Source organism: Poecilia latipinna, unplaced genomic scaffold (genome assembly GCF_001443285.1).
Source record: "Poecilia latipinna isolate Pla-1442-1.1 unplaced genomic scaffold, P_latipinna-1.0 Scaffold3271, whole genome shotgun sequence".
Lineage (NCBI taxonomy): Eukaryota > Metazoa > Chordata > Actinopteri > Cyprinodontiformes > Poeciliidae > Poecilia > Poecilia latipinna.
The window spans coordinates 37,437-53,401 of NW_015115887.1; the positions used below are offsets into that span (position 1 = coordinate 37,437).

The 15,965-nt window shown below is 40.5% G+C and overlaps 1 protein-coding gene across 1 annotated transcript; it reads right to left on the minus strand.

Moving 5' to 3' along the window:
• Positions 1-306: 306 nt before the first annotated feature.
• LOC106940538 (isthmin-1-like) lies at positions 307-11,948 on the minus strand. The gene is made up of 6 exons (XM_015023306.1): positions 11,937-11,948; positions 7,896-8,114; positions 4,022-4,262; positions 1,789-1,932; positions 1,620-1,709; positions 307-1,334 (listed from the first exon to the last, which is right to left on the minus strand). Exons 1-6 carry the CDS (start codon positions 11,946-11,948, stop codon positions 817-819), a joined length of 1,224 nt encoding a protein of 407 aa, XP_014878792.1. The 3' UTR covers positions 307-816.
• Between the last annotated feature and the right edge of the window lie 4,017 nt (positions 11,949-15,965).

The window sequence follows — 15,965 nt, forward strand, 5'->3', positions numbered from 1 at the left end:
GAGGACTGACTTTGTTCACTGTTGGGTTGGCGCAACGCACGTTCGTTTGTTGGAATGTACTAGTCAAAGTCCAGACCTAAATCCAAATAAGAGTCTGTGATTGCAGACAATCTATATTTAATCTGCACTGAAGCCGTTTTTTTTGCCCTTAATATTACATCCCAATAAAATAGTTTGAAGTTTGGGCTTGTAAGAGTAGAAGAAGTGTAAAAAATGCTCACAGAGCTCGAATGCTTTAGCAAGAGAGAAAAAAGAAAATAGAAAAAACCTTTATGTGAAAGATAATCTAAAATCACAGACACCCACCACAATCACAGCTACACTTTAATAAATACTTTACAAAACTAATGCAGGCTTTTTACAATGAACTGCCTCACAGACAGAATATTACAGAGGTACATGAACGAAACAGAAATGTGCATGCTAAATATTCATACCCACAAGCTTACATGGATAAAACCTGCACAGAAAATTATTAAAACTGAGCCGCTCTGTCCTTTGGCCCGTTTCTGACCAACACATTCCTGGGAGACGGCGTCTCATTACTCTATCACTGCAACATCTACAGAGACAAACTTGGACACAGTCTAAACTGACGTTTCTATCATAGTAACTTTCCCTTTAAAAAAAAAAAAAAAGAAATTTCTCCCTTTTTGTGACCAACTCTGAGTAACATTTTGCAGCAACATTATAGAGGAGTACCTTTTAAAACGGAACTTGTCACCAAAGCAGAAAAAACGGACGACAGGTTTATGACAAGTGTGCTTCTTGTGAGGATGCATGAGTCTCTGAGTCTAGTTTGAGCTGCACAGTGGGCTAGAACTCCCTCGCTTCTTCAAACTGTTTGTAATAATCCTCATCCTGAGGATTTTCTGGACACTTCTGGCCATTGTTTGGCGGCCTGGCCTGGTTGTAGCGGCTCCAGTCTCCTTTGCAGATGATCCAGGGCAGGATGTCCACCTTGTAGTGCAGGTCTGCGGAAAACTCTGTGCTGATGAGGTTGGGCGTGCCGGCCCCTTTGCCGCGGGTGATGAGCTTCATGCCGTCGTCGTAGCAACAGTGCTGCGCAGCCAGGGTGGTCGACTCCAGGGTCAGCATGGAGCGGATGCAGTAACGGGCCGTGGGCTTGTAGATCTCCAGCTTCTCTTTTGGCCCGCTGGCGTCTTTCCAGCGGAAATCGCGCCGTGTGAGGGGGTCGTGCACGTCCGCCGTGCTGTACGCCACCTCGGTCGGGTAAGAGCAGGGACAGCTGGGAAGGTCGTTGGCCACTTTCGTCATGTACTTCTTCAAGAACTCACTCTTGCAGTTCATCCATCGCTCACAGCTGTCTGTGTCTGGAAGAGATAATGTTTGGTGGCCAGCATTAAAGTTTAAATTCAGAAGTGTGAGCAGGAGTAGCATTTTCCACAAGTGTGTGGTTTTACTGAAGACTTTAGGAACATTGGGATAAAAGGTGGGTAGAGATGAAAGCTTTGGCCTTCATGCCCTGCAGCACTTTCACAGTAATGGCGCTAAATGGAAGCATACCAACTGTGTAGAGGAACATTCTCTGCGATAAAGCAGTCGCATCTATAAGAAGGATGGGGTGGAGGAAAAAAAGTAAACGGACAAAATCTTACCAACACCAAAGAGCTCTGTGGCGTTGAACTCATTTTTCCCAGCCAGCAGGCTCACTTCAGTAGCTGCCGTCTTGAAGGCGTCTTCAAAACCTTAAGGGACAAGGATTGAATGAAGAATGAGTGGGTTTTGTTTTGCTCCTTACAAGGATAAAAACAAACAGGAGATTACCTGGACAGTTGGGCATGTCGCAAGTCCGGGACTCTGTGGCCGTACAGGCATACCCACAGGACCTGGTTCTCTTCTGGTTGCCGTTTCCACAGGTGACACTGCATGCTGACCAGCTGCTCCAGTCTCCTTCACCATCCATGTAGTCTTGGATCAGAGAAAGGAAAGACAGTACGATTTTTTAGCACAAATACAGACAAAATCCTAGAGTTACAGTGCAGTTCAAAAATGTTCATGCATGTATTTTTCACAATTTGTAATGTTATAAAAGCAAACTTCAATGTATTTTACATAAAGTAGCAGGACAGTACTACATATGGCATGTATTTTTCTGCTTCCTTCTTAACCTCAATATTCTTTAATAAAATCTAGAGTAAAACCTTCCTTCATCACTACATTGCTAAACAGACAGCATCGTGAAGACCAAGGAGCATAGGACATAGGTCAGAGATAAGGTGGAGAAACCTAAAGCTGGGTTAGGTCATGAAAACAATATTCCAAACTTTGGACATCTCAAAAAGCTATTGTCAATTGAAAAAATGCAAATATATCAAGACATGGCTGCATGAACTTAGGCTGGTGTAGGTAGAAGCAGGAGGTCAATGGTAGCTTGTACAAAGGAAATCAGACCACTAGCCATGTACTCCACAAAACTGACCCTTATACAAGAGTAGCGAGTACAAATCATTGTTGAAGGAATGTCAGAAGTATTATCATTTACAGTTTGCCACGTGACAAACTCAGTAAATGCGTAGAAGAAGGTTCTCTTGGCAAAAGAAACCAAACAAAACTTTTTAATCTGCATGCCAAATGGTATGTGCGGTGGAAAACCAACACTAGACACCATCCCCGTGATAAAACTTGGGAATGCATTTTCTCACCAGGGGCAGTTAAATTGGTCAGAGTTCATGGGAAGATAAATGGCGATAAAAATCAGAGCAATCCACAAAGAAAACCTGCTAGGAGCTTTAGAAACACAGGGAAGTTTTACTGTTTCTGTAGGCAAAGGATAGTAACGATACAGCCAGCTAAATATGTTTAAATCAGATCCTGTTCAATGATTCAAATAGCCAGTTACATTTTTGATAATTTTCATCCAAACATATGCAAAACTTTTTAGATTTCGTGTATGTTCCTAATATAAAATCCCAATAAAATATATTTCTATGTGTGGGTGTAGTATGAGAAAATACACAAAAGCCTTCTAACAAAGGTTCAATGACAAATTTTAGTGCACATTGAACACCTCATAGCTGCTGTATGCTTAACTCCTTAATTTGAAAATTCAAAGTGAAATGACAGCAAATGCAAACAGAGAAGCAGTTACATAAGGTTCACCTTGTCCCACCACCGCCGTGACTCTGCCACACACATTGATCCACGTTTGAAAAGCCATATTTAATAAGAGAGAAACATTAATGTGGCCATTTTGGGATGCAAGCATTTCTGGCTGGCGTTCAAACCACCCTATATATCCTCCATTTGCCCTTCAGCATACGCATTTTTTCAGTAATATAAACCACGTTAGCCATATTCAGTCAAGACAAAAATCTGAATTCAGGAAGAAAAAGAAAATTCTCAGGCCACACGTCAGATGAATGATTGTCCCATCGGTGCATCATTAACTTTAAGACTATGACAGTAATGCAGATAAAATATTTCATGTCCATTACTGTGGTGTAAAATACAGGAAGAATGATGGAGATGACCGCAGCGATAAGCCAGAGGCATTTAACAGGGGTTATGGTTTACTAAATATCAAACATCTTTCCTCCAAACACCCCAGTGCAAGTGAATAAAACGACAGAAATTCCTGTTTGACTGTGTTGGTTTGGGCATGCTTCAACATGGGCCGCACTGTATGACAGTGAGCATAAATTCTTTCATGGCAGATTTATCTGTGGGGTTTGCTTTTGGAGAGCGTGGTTCGAGTCCCTAAGAGGCCCTAATGGTGCTTCCGGCTCCTTGACTGTGACTGAACTTTGATGCAACGACGCAGCTAGCTTTGCGCCACAGCGGAATCTGTCCCATAAAAACGCGCAAGGGCTTCAATCGGGGCTTGCCTAGGATGACTGCCCTTATTATTCTGACAGCTTAAATCAGTAAATCTGCAAATTACAGATTCCGCATCAGACCGCGGCCATCTGGGAAGCAGTGCTCAAATAAGAGCCCCATTGGAGCCGGTGACATATCACGCAAACACAAACAAATACCCACACCCTGCTGTCAGTCTCACCGTATTCGGTTTGAGCTTTACTTCCTCTCCTGTCCCAGTCTGACGGCGGCCTGAGAAAGTTGCTGTCCTCCGTTTTTCTCCCATAGGAGCGATCGTGCTCCTCTGTTTGATGAGAGGACGAAGAGGAGGTGTGAGGCCACCAGTTTCTCCAGTTGGGGGAGGCCCAGTTGGGCTTGCTCTCCTTGCGTAGTCCTCTCTCAGGTTCATGGCCCTCTAGTCCATCCACCACTTCAATGGTCACCTGTAGAGATAAATGATAGCTCATGACAGTTATACTCATTGCCATGCCATGAACCTGGAAGATTAGATTAAAAACAAGTTAGCACAGGGAAGCCAAAAGTTAAGTGATGATGATGTCAAAGCTGTCAAAACATTTCCAAGGACACCATTTGTCACACAACCTACTCTTGATTTTCTTAAAACAAGTTGTTTGTCCCTAAAAAGTCAATTGAAGTTAATGCAACACCTGCAGTGGTTGCAAGCAAAGTCAAAACGGTGAGAGAGCATCTGCTGCCGAATGTTCTCTCATTCATTTTGCTCAGCCACTGAGAAAGAAAACAAGCACAGGTCCCAATTATCTTCCTGGAGGAATATTGTGCCCCCAACTACGATTCGAGCTGTTTCATACCCATAAGGCAAAAAGGGTTTCCAGCAGACATTTATACGTTTTCCTTCCGTGTGTTTACTTCTAGAAATTCAGCCACCTTTTCTTTCACTGGTGTTTTTGGCTAAAGCATTTGTCATGTCCTTTTACTCTCACCAATAAGCATCCATCTTACATATTTCAGTCAATGTTGTTCTGATCATGCAAACAATTTGTTTTATGTCTCCAGCCATACAGGGACATACTTCAAGAAGGTGCTATTATTCTCACATACTGGGGTGTTTTCTTGTTTTAGTGGCCGTGAATTAAATGGTTCTTTCCGTTTCAGTAAAGGGAGTTTCAGAATGATGCTTAAAAACTACCAGAAAGGCCAACTAATTTATGCTTAATGTTTAAGATTTTTATGGAGGGGTTGTCTAAAATTGATATATATTCATCTTAAAGATACGAATGATAACATCGGATGCAATAAGGAGGCCCTTTCTGTTGCCCCAGCACACAGCATCGCTCCCTCCCCCTTTCTGTCCTGACACATGTGCCTCCCATATGAAGGGGGGGGGGGACACCACCCCTGCCCTCCCACCTCTCCGGCTCTCTCCACCTAAACACAGAGTTCAAAGGGCTACTCGGCCTCCTCCAGACCATGAAAGCCAGATGAATCCCAGGATCAAAGACACCCCCTCCTCCTCCTGCCTTGCTCCCACAGCCTCACGCCCTTGCTCAATTGGTTGCTTTCTCTCTTCCCACATCTTGAGATGTTAATACACTTTGTTCTTGCTCATATTTAGCAATGATGCCCTCAGAAATGGAAAGAGCCCCCTTTGGTGGATTAGACAGGAGAATGATTTAAACATGGCAGCCGTTATTCAACCATCTGCTTCACTGAGGGATTTATGACCAAGGGCCTGCCACACATTTACATAAGGCTACCGTCCATCTTCCTGCACGTGGTTTAGTGCAGCAGTGACGCTCTGTTGGTTAGTCTCTGCCTTTCAGCTGTCAGCATGATTGACGTGGAGTCTCTCCTACGCTTTACTGGGATCCAGGAAGTGTGAAAAGGGGCAAGGGTAGAGAAGAAGGATGGAGAAAGAGGAAGAAAGAGGGTGCAACGATGTGCACCAGACTCTTCTCCTTCCTGTTACCTCTTTTCCTTCATTGTTGCGTCGCCAAAGCTTAAAGGGGTAATTTTAAATTCAAAGGTTATAAAGAGTTAACATCTTACCTGCAGTAGATAATCTTCTTGTTACCCTAATTCATATCATAAATCCAAATTAGCTGGACTTGGTGGCTAAAGCTAATATTTAATCCAAGAGGGCTCAAGACTAAAAAGGACTAATGCCGTCTTAGAGCACCACCTGCAACACAGAGCTCATGAGATGATCTGATACATAATGCGGCGTATCAGGTGTATCGCCTATATTTGCAGTTCAGCATTTACAGCTTTCTTTCCGGTGGAACGCAGCTTCATTTTTTTTTTTTTTATGGAAAATCAACATATGCCTCAATTCCTTTCACAGAGCAAATAAAAAAATATTTAAGAGCTCAGACGCTTACGTTACTTTACATGCTGGACTGGCTGCCATTTGCAAAGGAGCTAACCCATGGGATTAATTTCCCCTGGTACTGATTGGCTGCACCCCCCAGGTGTCTACTGTACAACACCAACGTGGTCTGTGGGCTGTTTTATTGTTTGCATTAATCCAGTGATTATTTACACAGGAAATGTACACCACCAGTGGTGATAGACTGCTACAATATTTTTTGTTTTACTTTTGTTTAGATAGTTTCTCTGATCTGAAGTTCTGTACATGATTGTTAGTGTTTTTTTTTCACACAGGAAGATCATTAGTGGGGCACAACATCCTAGCTCACTTCCCTGTGTAAACAATCGATCCAATGCAAACATGATGACAGTTTAGAAGGCTTCACCAGGATAAAGTCAGTTCTAAAAATATAAAAGTGGTTTGAGTAAATACTGTTATATTGACCTTTACACAACCTCACTTTAAATTGGAATGGTCATTGGCGGTCTACCACCTCTACCACAGAGTAAATCATTTACAGATTACGTGTTAATAACAAACGTAGCGATGGTTTTAAGGTTCCTAAAACAGGATTCCCAGGTTTTTTAGCATTTTAGAGATGAAGAAAATCTGCTTTGGTTTCGCAACAGCCTGGACAATCTGTTAGCTTTGGCCTCTGGGAACATAGTGAATTGGTCTGTTTGTAGCAGTTAAAGTGAACTTTATTGATTTTTACCCTTCTTTAATTTTTTACGAGGTAGATACTTTGACTGGAATACCGGTCGTGTTCCATGCTTAGAATGCATTTCACGCTTTGGTGATGCTTTGTCTCCTTCTTAAGAGTTCCCTGTAATCATCAGCTTTAGTGTAAAAACCCATCCAATGCAATCAATGATGGCTGAAAGGGTTAAAAAAAATTGCACCCCCACGCATCACCATAAGGTTTTTGACTGTAATGGTTTTAATGTCTCTGAAGTCCATTTTGATTTCAGACCATATAAGCGGGACGTAAGCCTCTAGGACCACCTCACAAAAATATTAGTGGTTAGTGAAAACTTTTGTCTCATTGACCCACAATGCTTTATATGCTACATCCACAGTACATGCTTCAAACAGGATGATCATTGTGGGGGACAACCTCCTACCATTGTAAATGTAAATTGTAGTAAAGTGTTAACTTTAGTCACCTAACGCCAATAAGTGAAAACACCTTAAAGTTGCATAAACTGCTATTAAGGTATTTTGGTCTAGCCATTAGCTTTAGTTTTCCACAAAAAATAAATAAATCTGAGCAGTCTTGGTCTAAAAAGACACAAATATCAAGTAAAATCTGATTGAGGGATGTTCTGCTCTCGTTATGTTTGACTTGGGAAGATTGTTGGTGTTGCACCACCTCCTCTCACAATTTCCTGTGTACGTAATGAACAGTTTCTATGTAAATAAGTAGTAGATGCAAATTGTTTTAAAAATGTATTTTGTTTTATGACATTTTTTTTAGGTTAGAGTTGTAGTAGTCCAGTTTTTTCTTGGTCCCTCTTAAACTAGCTGCTGATTTCAGACTCTGGGACCAACTCCTCTGCGTTTACTGCTAAACGAAGACGCCAAGAGAGTTATCTACTGCAGGCAGGACATTAACTGCTTATCAACATTTCACAGAGCCTCACTTCAAAAATCCTAGAGTGTCCCTTGAAGTAAAGAAAAGCATCAAAGTGCATCAAACAGCAGGTGCACAGGCACACATGTTCACCTGGATGTTGGGGTTCTGTCCATTGATATCGGCTTTGGAGAGGTCCGGAAAGTTATGCAGATCCAGGAGGAAAGCCCCAGGGCCGTCCTTGTGTACGTTGCTGCCGTGCACCCAGGGGAGCGTTGCAGGCTGATGGGCTGGCCGGTGCTCTGCACCAGACCTCCGGTCTTCAGGAGCCAGCTGGACGAATGACCTACTTCTTGCATTTAAGGTGTTTTGCTAAAGAAGAGAAAGAAACAAACATATGCATACAATTGAAATGTATTTGGAGTAGATATAGAATACATTTAATTCCTGTTTTTGATCATTTTAGAACAAAGATCGCCACATTTTTCTTTCACACAGCAACACTGGATGAATTTCTGAGTTCATGCGAGTTCGACTCTGAACCCAGACAGAAGAACTGTCTGCTTCAATCAAAATAAAATCTATTCTGAGCCTGCTTTTAGGTACTATGTACGTCCTGACTGTATTTTTCCTTTTTTTATCCTGACTAAATATGCTGCAACTTTACCATAGTAATATGTTGTGTACATAGCATGTTCTGCTGTCTTGCTGCCTAAAAAAAGAGCTATGTAAGAGTGATGGTTTTCCTGCTCTGCTATACGGAAAAACCTAAGCAAACATTGCAAAAATAATTACATCTGCCTTCTTGAAGACAGAAAAACATTTGGTCTTCTGACAGGGTGTTGTAAATCCATCCCATAATGACAGCTGAGGTATATGTCCTCGATCAGGTATGCACAGAAGGAACAATTATTCCTAAATTGGACAGACAGCCATAAGTAGTCTGCAATCATCCATTCTGGGATGGCAGAAAATAAGATCAAAGCAAGGCATCAATCATGTTTCTTGTTTTTCTTTTTTTCCTTTTCTTCCCTTCCCAGTGTTTTTGTGGCCAGACCGAGGCCTGAGAATATGGAAGCGGTGCTGCACGGTTGTGGTGGCCTGTCACAGACAAAGTGTCAGCCCAGCCACATTGTGGCGGGCATAAAAGCCCCCACTGGAGCTGTTTGTGTGGAGCCAAGGTGCACTCTGGAGCAAAACGGATGCTGTAAATGGAGCTGCACAGCAAGGGAGCCGGGATTATAAATGTACATTTAACTTCTGTTGAGGAGAAAGCAGCTGCATTGCTTTTTTAAGATTAACTTAAATGTGACAAAACGTTACAGAATTCCTGCTGCTGAATGATTCATTTAGGGAAAGAAACATGGATTTTTCTGCGACCTCTTGGTAAAGAATTTAGCTTTTTTTTTTTTTCTGGATAATGGAATGATTTGCGTATGAGGATTCATGTAGAAAATTATAATATTTGTGGGAAAAGAAATCATAAAACTGAACCCAGTTTAAAACTCTAGCAGTGTTGTTTCCAAAACCAGACACTTATGGCTATGAGCTCTGTAAAAGAGAATTTAAAAAAAAATAATAAAACGATTTCAGGAGCCCCATTTATGGTTCAGCAATCTGCTCTTTACGTGAACATTACAGAGCTCTCGCTGCTTCAAACAAAAGTACTTGGACTTTGATTTGCCCATGTGATAACCCCGCCTTTCATGTTCCCAGTCTTCAGATTTCACTCGTTGGCTGTAACTGAGCTCCGCCGAGGGAGCAACCGAGACGAAGCATTCGCAGGTTTAATCACAACGTAAAACGCAAACATACAGCGGCGTAATACAAAAGCAGGCGTCTCATCTGTGTAGTCTGTCTCAGCAGGGGCCACTATCAATATTTAACAGCAGAAAGAATGGATATTTATTTTAACACAGCATATTATTAATATCTGGCGCTATGACAAATATCAGGGCTGTTTTAGCAAACATAAGTTTTAAGAAATTAAAGTTTTCTTTTTTAGCAGATTATTCACCCATCCTCCTATATTGTTTTCAGAGGAATATGACACACGTGTTAATGAAAAAAAAAACAAGTCCTTTCATCATTTTGCTCTCAAACACAACCTTATAGGTAAAGAAGCACAGAATAACCCCATTTAAATGTGCAGCCAGCTTTGACAGCCGGCTGCGTTATAGTTTTCATCGCTCATATGTCGAGGAGCATCCTTTCATTTGGAGATCAAAAGTGACACACCAGTCGTCCGCTCATCTGGGGCCTCCCAGGATGTCTCACTGCCCCCAAACCCTGACTCTCAAAAGGCATGAATGAACACTTGTACACAAGCCACCTCCTTTCTTCCCTCACAGTATCTCTTCTTCTTCATCGCCTTCTTTTCCCGCTTCCTCCCTTTTTTTTTTTTTTGGCTTTACATTGTGAGGAGCTCCTTAAAGGGCCATGACTATGTTCAATTGGGAGCCACTCAGTTCTCCCCCCCCACCTCCCACCCCACCCAGGGAACTGGCAGGAAATTAAGGCAGACTACACGGTACCACATGGTTTTCAGCAGTGGTGGAGAAAAAACAAACAAAAAAAAAGAAATCATCCTTCCCGTCTCACACATCTAAAAGGTGGATGCAAATGAAACTGAAAAGGTACATAGTTTAAAGTAACCTTTGACAAGAGAGGACATAAATAAGCTAAAGTAAATTCTTTTTTGCTGCACTTTTGTTAATTTGACACCTTGTTTGGTTGACAATGCATGACCTGAGCCGTGACAAGCATGGCTGCAGAATGACATCACTTCTTTTCATTAGAAGTCAGTGAAGCTTATCTATACTTTATGTGCAAAAAAAAAAAAAAAAAAAAAAAAAAAACATTCAAGGTTTGTTTCATTTTTCATTGCTAAAGGAATTTCTAGGATAATTGAAATGTGGGGTGATGAACTTGGGATGAAGAGTTCAGAATCCCTCCTTTGATTTCTCAGAATAATCTCCCCGCTGCTCCTCTTCCTGCTCATCCAATTCAACATTTGGCTGGACGACAAATATTCAATAAATTCCTGGAATACCTCCTCAGCTTTGTATGGCCTAACATCCAGGAAAACACAGACTTGAAAATGTGCACCTCAGTTATTAGCTGTAAAAAAAACAAACAAAAAAAAAAACATACCTGACATGTTTTTATTTTACTTGAACAGAAATCTTTCCAAGGAAGGTACATATTTATCTGCTACATGGGATGAGCATTTTAAATACTCTGGAAATTGAAGGATGTTTAAGACTTACAAACGCTATTGTTTGTAAGTTTTAAAGCTTTGGTCAAAATCCAAAGCTTTAATAAGAGGCAAGGGGAAGACATGCAAACCAACAACTGAACCCAGGGCAGCTGCACTGAGGACTCAGTGTCTGCACATGGGGGCCATGCAGCGCCTTGAGCGCTGTGACTGTACGTCTGCATGACGCTCATGTTAAAATGGGCAGTTAAGCCAGTAGACACGTCTCAAGTGGTGTCATGCTGACAAGTGTTTTCCCGTTGAGGCACGGCCTCACCTGAATCATAGAGGAACCACTGAAAACAGCAGTTTGACCAGATCAGTTTACCGTGAACCACAGCGGATGTTATCGCACTGAAAACACACGTCACATGGTACAGAAAGTGTAAACGTTTAAATTAAGTGAACATTTTAAAATGCATAACGTCTAGGGTACAAAAACTCTTATTTTTTCTGGATTGTAGTTGTGCGTTTGACCCAGTCGATCATATAATAATATTTAATGGATGGGAAAAGCTGGTGAGATAGTAAAATTGACTTAATCGACGATCTGCAACTTTTACAACCCAAAGAGTCATTTTTACCCACTGTCCTGCTAAATAAAACTCATTTAGAGCCAAAAATGTTACATGATTTTTTTTTTAAATCAGTGAAAATAAAACACATATGCCCTTTGAAAAGAGGATGATTCATTTTCTTTTTAAAAAGCACAAGAAAAATATACTATTGTACTTTAGGAATTACTTTATTACTGTAATTGCATGCATGAAAAACTAAGAAAGCTGCCAAAACCTGCATCTGTGCATTAAAACAAACTGCTTGGTTCTTTAAAGGTTTATATCCAAAGCTATAAAGAGCCACTGTGGAAAGTCCAAAGAGCCACTTGTGGCTCTGGAGCCACGGATCAATAAGATCTTAACACCTGGTCAAGAACTTACTTGACTGCCCATGACGATACTGCGGATTGATCATGGACATGGAAAAAAAATCTAAGAAATCAGTTAGATTTCTTTATTCGCTTAAGCGAACAAAGGTCATACATGAGGTTCTCCGGGGCTATTTTGTGGGACATTTTTATGCCGAACCAGAACTCACCTCTGCTGTCTTAAAAATATTCCAAACTCAAGAGTATCACAGTGGTTTTAAAGCAATGCCATTTTATAAACTCTTGTCACATTTGCATTGGATTTTATGATTATATGGGAATTGCAGTTAGGAGATGGGGTGCCACCAAAAATCATCCTGTGTGAAACATGCATGAAGAACAGAACATGTAAAGCATTTCAGATCAAAGTAGCCAGTGGCACGTCTAAGGGGTGGTCAGGAGGGGGCATGGCCTCCCGATGGAAAATTTCTGGCCACCCCATTTGACTCCAGAGAAAATACTGATATTTTGATTTTAGCTACTCTTTACTTTTCTAACACTGAATATAACTGGAAATACTTTACCATTTTATCTTCTTGCTACACAATATAGGAAGATTACACAACAATGATCATATAGATTTTTACTAAATGAAACAGAGAGCATTATCTGTTACAAGTAAAGTGGGAGCGGCCTGTGAGCTTTTAACACACCCTCACTTTAAAATTCCTGAACTATACCTTTGACACTTTCTAAAGAAGCCCGTTGATCCCAAACCCCTCATAAGTCTTTGGTGTGGATTTATGGCTTTGTTGAAGTATGTCTGCTTGATGTCGCTGTTAAAATGGGCTGCTAAGCCATTAAACATGTTTCAAGTGGTGTCATGCTGACAAATGTCTCCCTTCTGAATTGTGTTATGGCACGTTTTGACCTGGATCACAGGGGAGTCAAAAACATCAGTTTGATCAGATGTGTGATAACAACTGATGTCATCACACCAAGGAAAAATGAACCTGATTGATTTATTGTGCAAACGTTTATGTTGAACTTCTGATTCAGTAATCCTGGATTTCAGTACTGATTTCATTATTGTCTACTTGGCACACCAGGGAAGACCAGGATTGTTTTGTCATTTGGCAATAATGAACCTGAGTTGACAAAGATCACAGGTGGGGTTCCTCAAGGTTCTACTCTCAGGCCACTTTCATTTAATATCTAGGCTCCTACTTGCTCAGAATATATAGTACTGCAACACCTCCTAATATCGGTAATATGTGGCATAACCCAAGTGAGTGAATGTTCCAGAAGTTCGTCCAGCTCAGGGGCATCCAAAGTGTACCTAGAGGGCATTTGTGGCCCTTGAAATGATTTTTGTTCAGCCTCTGCACCACAATTAGAGAATGGCACAGTATTGGTTGAACACCCCAAGTTGTTGACACAGAGACACTTAAAAAAAAGGTGATATTTCACATTTTAAAAAGGATGTAAAATACAGTATTCCTAAAAAAAAAAAAAAAAAAAAACTGCTCCTCATTTCTTACCACATTTTGTGCTTTTATTGCGTCTTTATAGTAAATGGAGCCACAAATATCCAGTGGTTTTCGCCCAAAAGCACTGGCTCCTGTAGCAGAAGGTTGGGACACCTCTGCTGTAGTTTAATACAGAAAAGTTAGAGACTGTTGTTTTGGTCCCAAAAATGCTAGAGATCAGCCCTCAGAATCAGTGAGGCAAACCCCCCCCCCCAAAAAAAATAAACACAACACCTCTTGCTAGTAACTTAGCTGTTTGACTCAAATGGAAATTTTAACATCCACATAAAAACCATGACTAAATGATCCCACTACCATCTCATAAACATTGCCATAACAGGGGGTTTCCTGTCAAAACAGGACACAGAAAATCTTTTGCATGCTTTTATATCCAGGTTAGAGTGTTGTAATGTTGTTTTTAGGTTTTAACATTATTTTCCTGCAACACTCAATGATCTTATGTTCAAAATATATTCCAGGGTTACATAACATAAATTTCTATTTCTTTTAATTTTAATAAATTCATCTCATTAAATGTTCTTGTCAGTAATTCAACCGTTCCGGCTTGTAATGACGTTTCCTTTACCTCTGTTCCTATGTTTTCCAGCATGGCACCTTAATTGGTTTTTGTATAAATAGCAAACACAACAACAAACACAATTTCCCTTGCCTGAAATCCAAACAAGGTGGAGGTTTGGTTTATGACAAAGTGCTCTCCAAACACACATCAGGGAATCTTAACAGGAAATGGGGCACCATGAGGGGCTCAGGCCTGATCCTCTGGCTTATCAAGTAAGGGTTTGGATGACAGTGATGAGCCCTTGATGACAGAAGTGCCTGCAGCTAGCATTTAACTCCCTGACAATAGGAGGTGTGTCTGCTGTGGGGCAAGGGTGCTGATCTCTGACCCCGGATCATTTTCTACCCCTCTCCTGGCACACCATCATTCCTGGGGGTTCCCTTTTGGGAGAATGTGCCAATCCCCAGAGACTCCCAAGAGCCTTCCTCAGTAAGTGAAGGCTTTAATTAACCTAACAGAGCCAGCCAGAAGCATAAGCAAACTATGTGGCTGGTCAAAGTCACCAGGTCCGGACTCTCTTGTTTGGCAAGGATTCTCTTGAAACAAAGAAGTTTGATCTCAGTGGGATTTTCCTGGTGGAACTGAGGTTAATAAATAAAAAATAATAATACAAGCCACCAGGGGGCCCCAACGAGCACTTAGATTCTGACTCAAAGGAGAACTCAAAACTTCTGATGTCTTTAGAAATAACAACTATTATTAAATTGCTTCTGACAGTTTTGGAGTGGTGAATAACAGTTTTACTTGTTTATTGAAACTATCTGACAAATGTATCAGTTGTAAACATTAAGCGAAGTTTTGAAGTTTAATAAGTCATAAACAATGACTTGTTGTTTATAAGTCGTATCATAAACACTTTGTCATATAATTTATCATATACTCTGATTATCTTTGATATTCGTTTTCTGAATTACATCTTTAGATATTAGTTCTTTTTTTAATCACAGAAATGTTTCCAGAGTTAAAGATGTAGTTTTTTGAGTAATTATTTAAGTTAAGGAAAAAAGCTATGCAAACTAACTTGGCCCTAAAATGTAGCAATCAAATAATAAAATCATTATTTCACAATTAATTAATTGTGACTAACTATATTTTTTGGAACACAGACTTTAATTTTATTAGCAGTTTTACTACCAGACCTGTACAATCAAGAAATCACCTAAATAGAACCTGTTCAACAACAGGAAGTAGAGTAGCAGATCTAAGAAAAAACAAACAAACAAACAAAAAACAAAACCCTGATCAAAACAACCCTGATCATGTACATGTAAGAATGAAAAGTATTGATTTCCATCAGTCTGGAAAAACTTACAAAGCCATTCTGAAGGATTTGGAATTCCATTGAACACCAGAGGGGCGTCAATATCCTCCAATTGAGAAATCATGGAAGTGTGGTGAACCTTCCCTGAAGTAATGGCACAAAACCAAAATCTATCCAGAAATAGGTCAAGAACCCAGAACAACATAAAAAAAAACAAAAAAAAAACATCACACTGACAGCAAAACACAGTAGTGGAAGTGTGATGGTGTGGGGCTACTTCACAGCTGTCAGGATCTGGGTGACTTTTTTTTAAACTACTACTACTGCTGCTTGCAATGAATCCCAAGGGGCAATATCTGATCACCAGTTTGTGACCTGAAAACTCCAGCAAAAGTGATTTATGCAACTGGACAATTGTCCAAACCACACCAGCAAATCCAAGAAAAAACAAACAAACAAACAAACAAAAAAAAACAAATAGAAGAAACAGTCTTTGGAGTTTAATTAAAGTCAGTTAATTAAGAGGTTGTATGGCACTGAAACCATCCAAACTGGCTGAATCAGATCTGTTCCTCCAGTGATGTCAAAGACTCACTGCCAGGTGTCACAAAGGCTACTGATAACTACTGATTACATCATTTGAAAACTGAACCAGTGTCTGATACCAGCGGCTGACAATCTAAAACTTTTATGACCAGAATGCAGAAACGCAAAAAAAAAAAAAAAAAAAAA

Excerpts from the sequence above, each read along its gene's own strand:
- LOC106940538 (XM_015023306.1), bottom strand. Across the intron at positions 1,710-1,788 it reads CGACATGCCCAACTGTCCAG|GTTTTGAAGACGCCTTCAAG; the intron begins GTAATCTCCTGT and ends TTGTCCCTTAAG. Across the intron at positions 1,335-1,619 it reads CACAGAGCTCTTTGGTGTTG|ACACAGACAGCTGTGAGCGA; the intron begins GTAAGATTTTGT and ends TATCTCTTCCAG.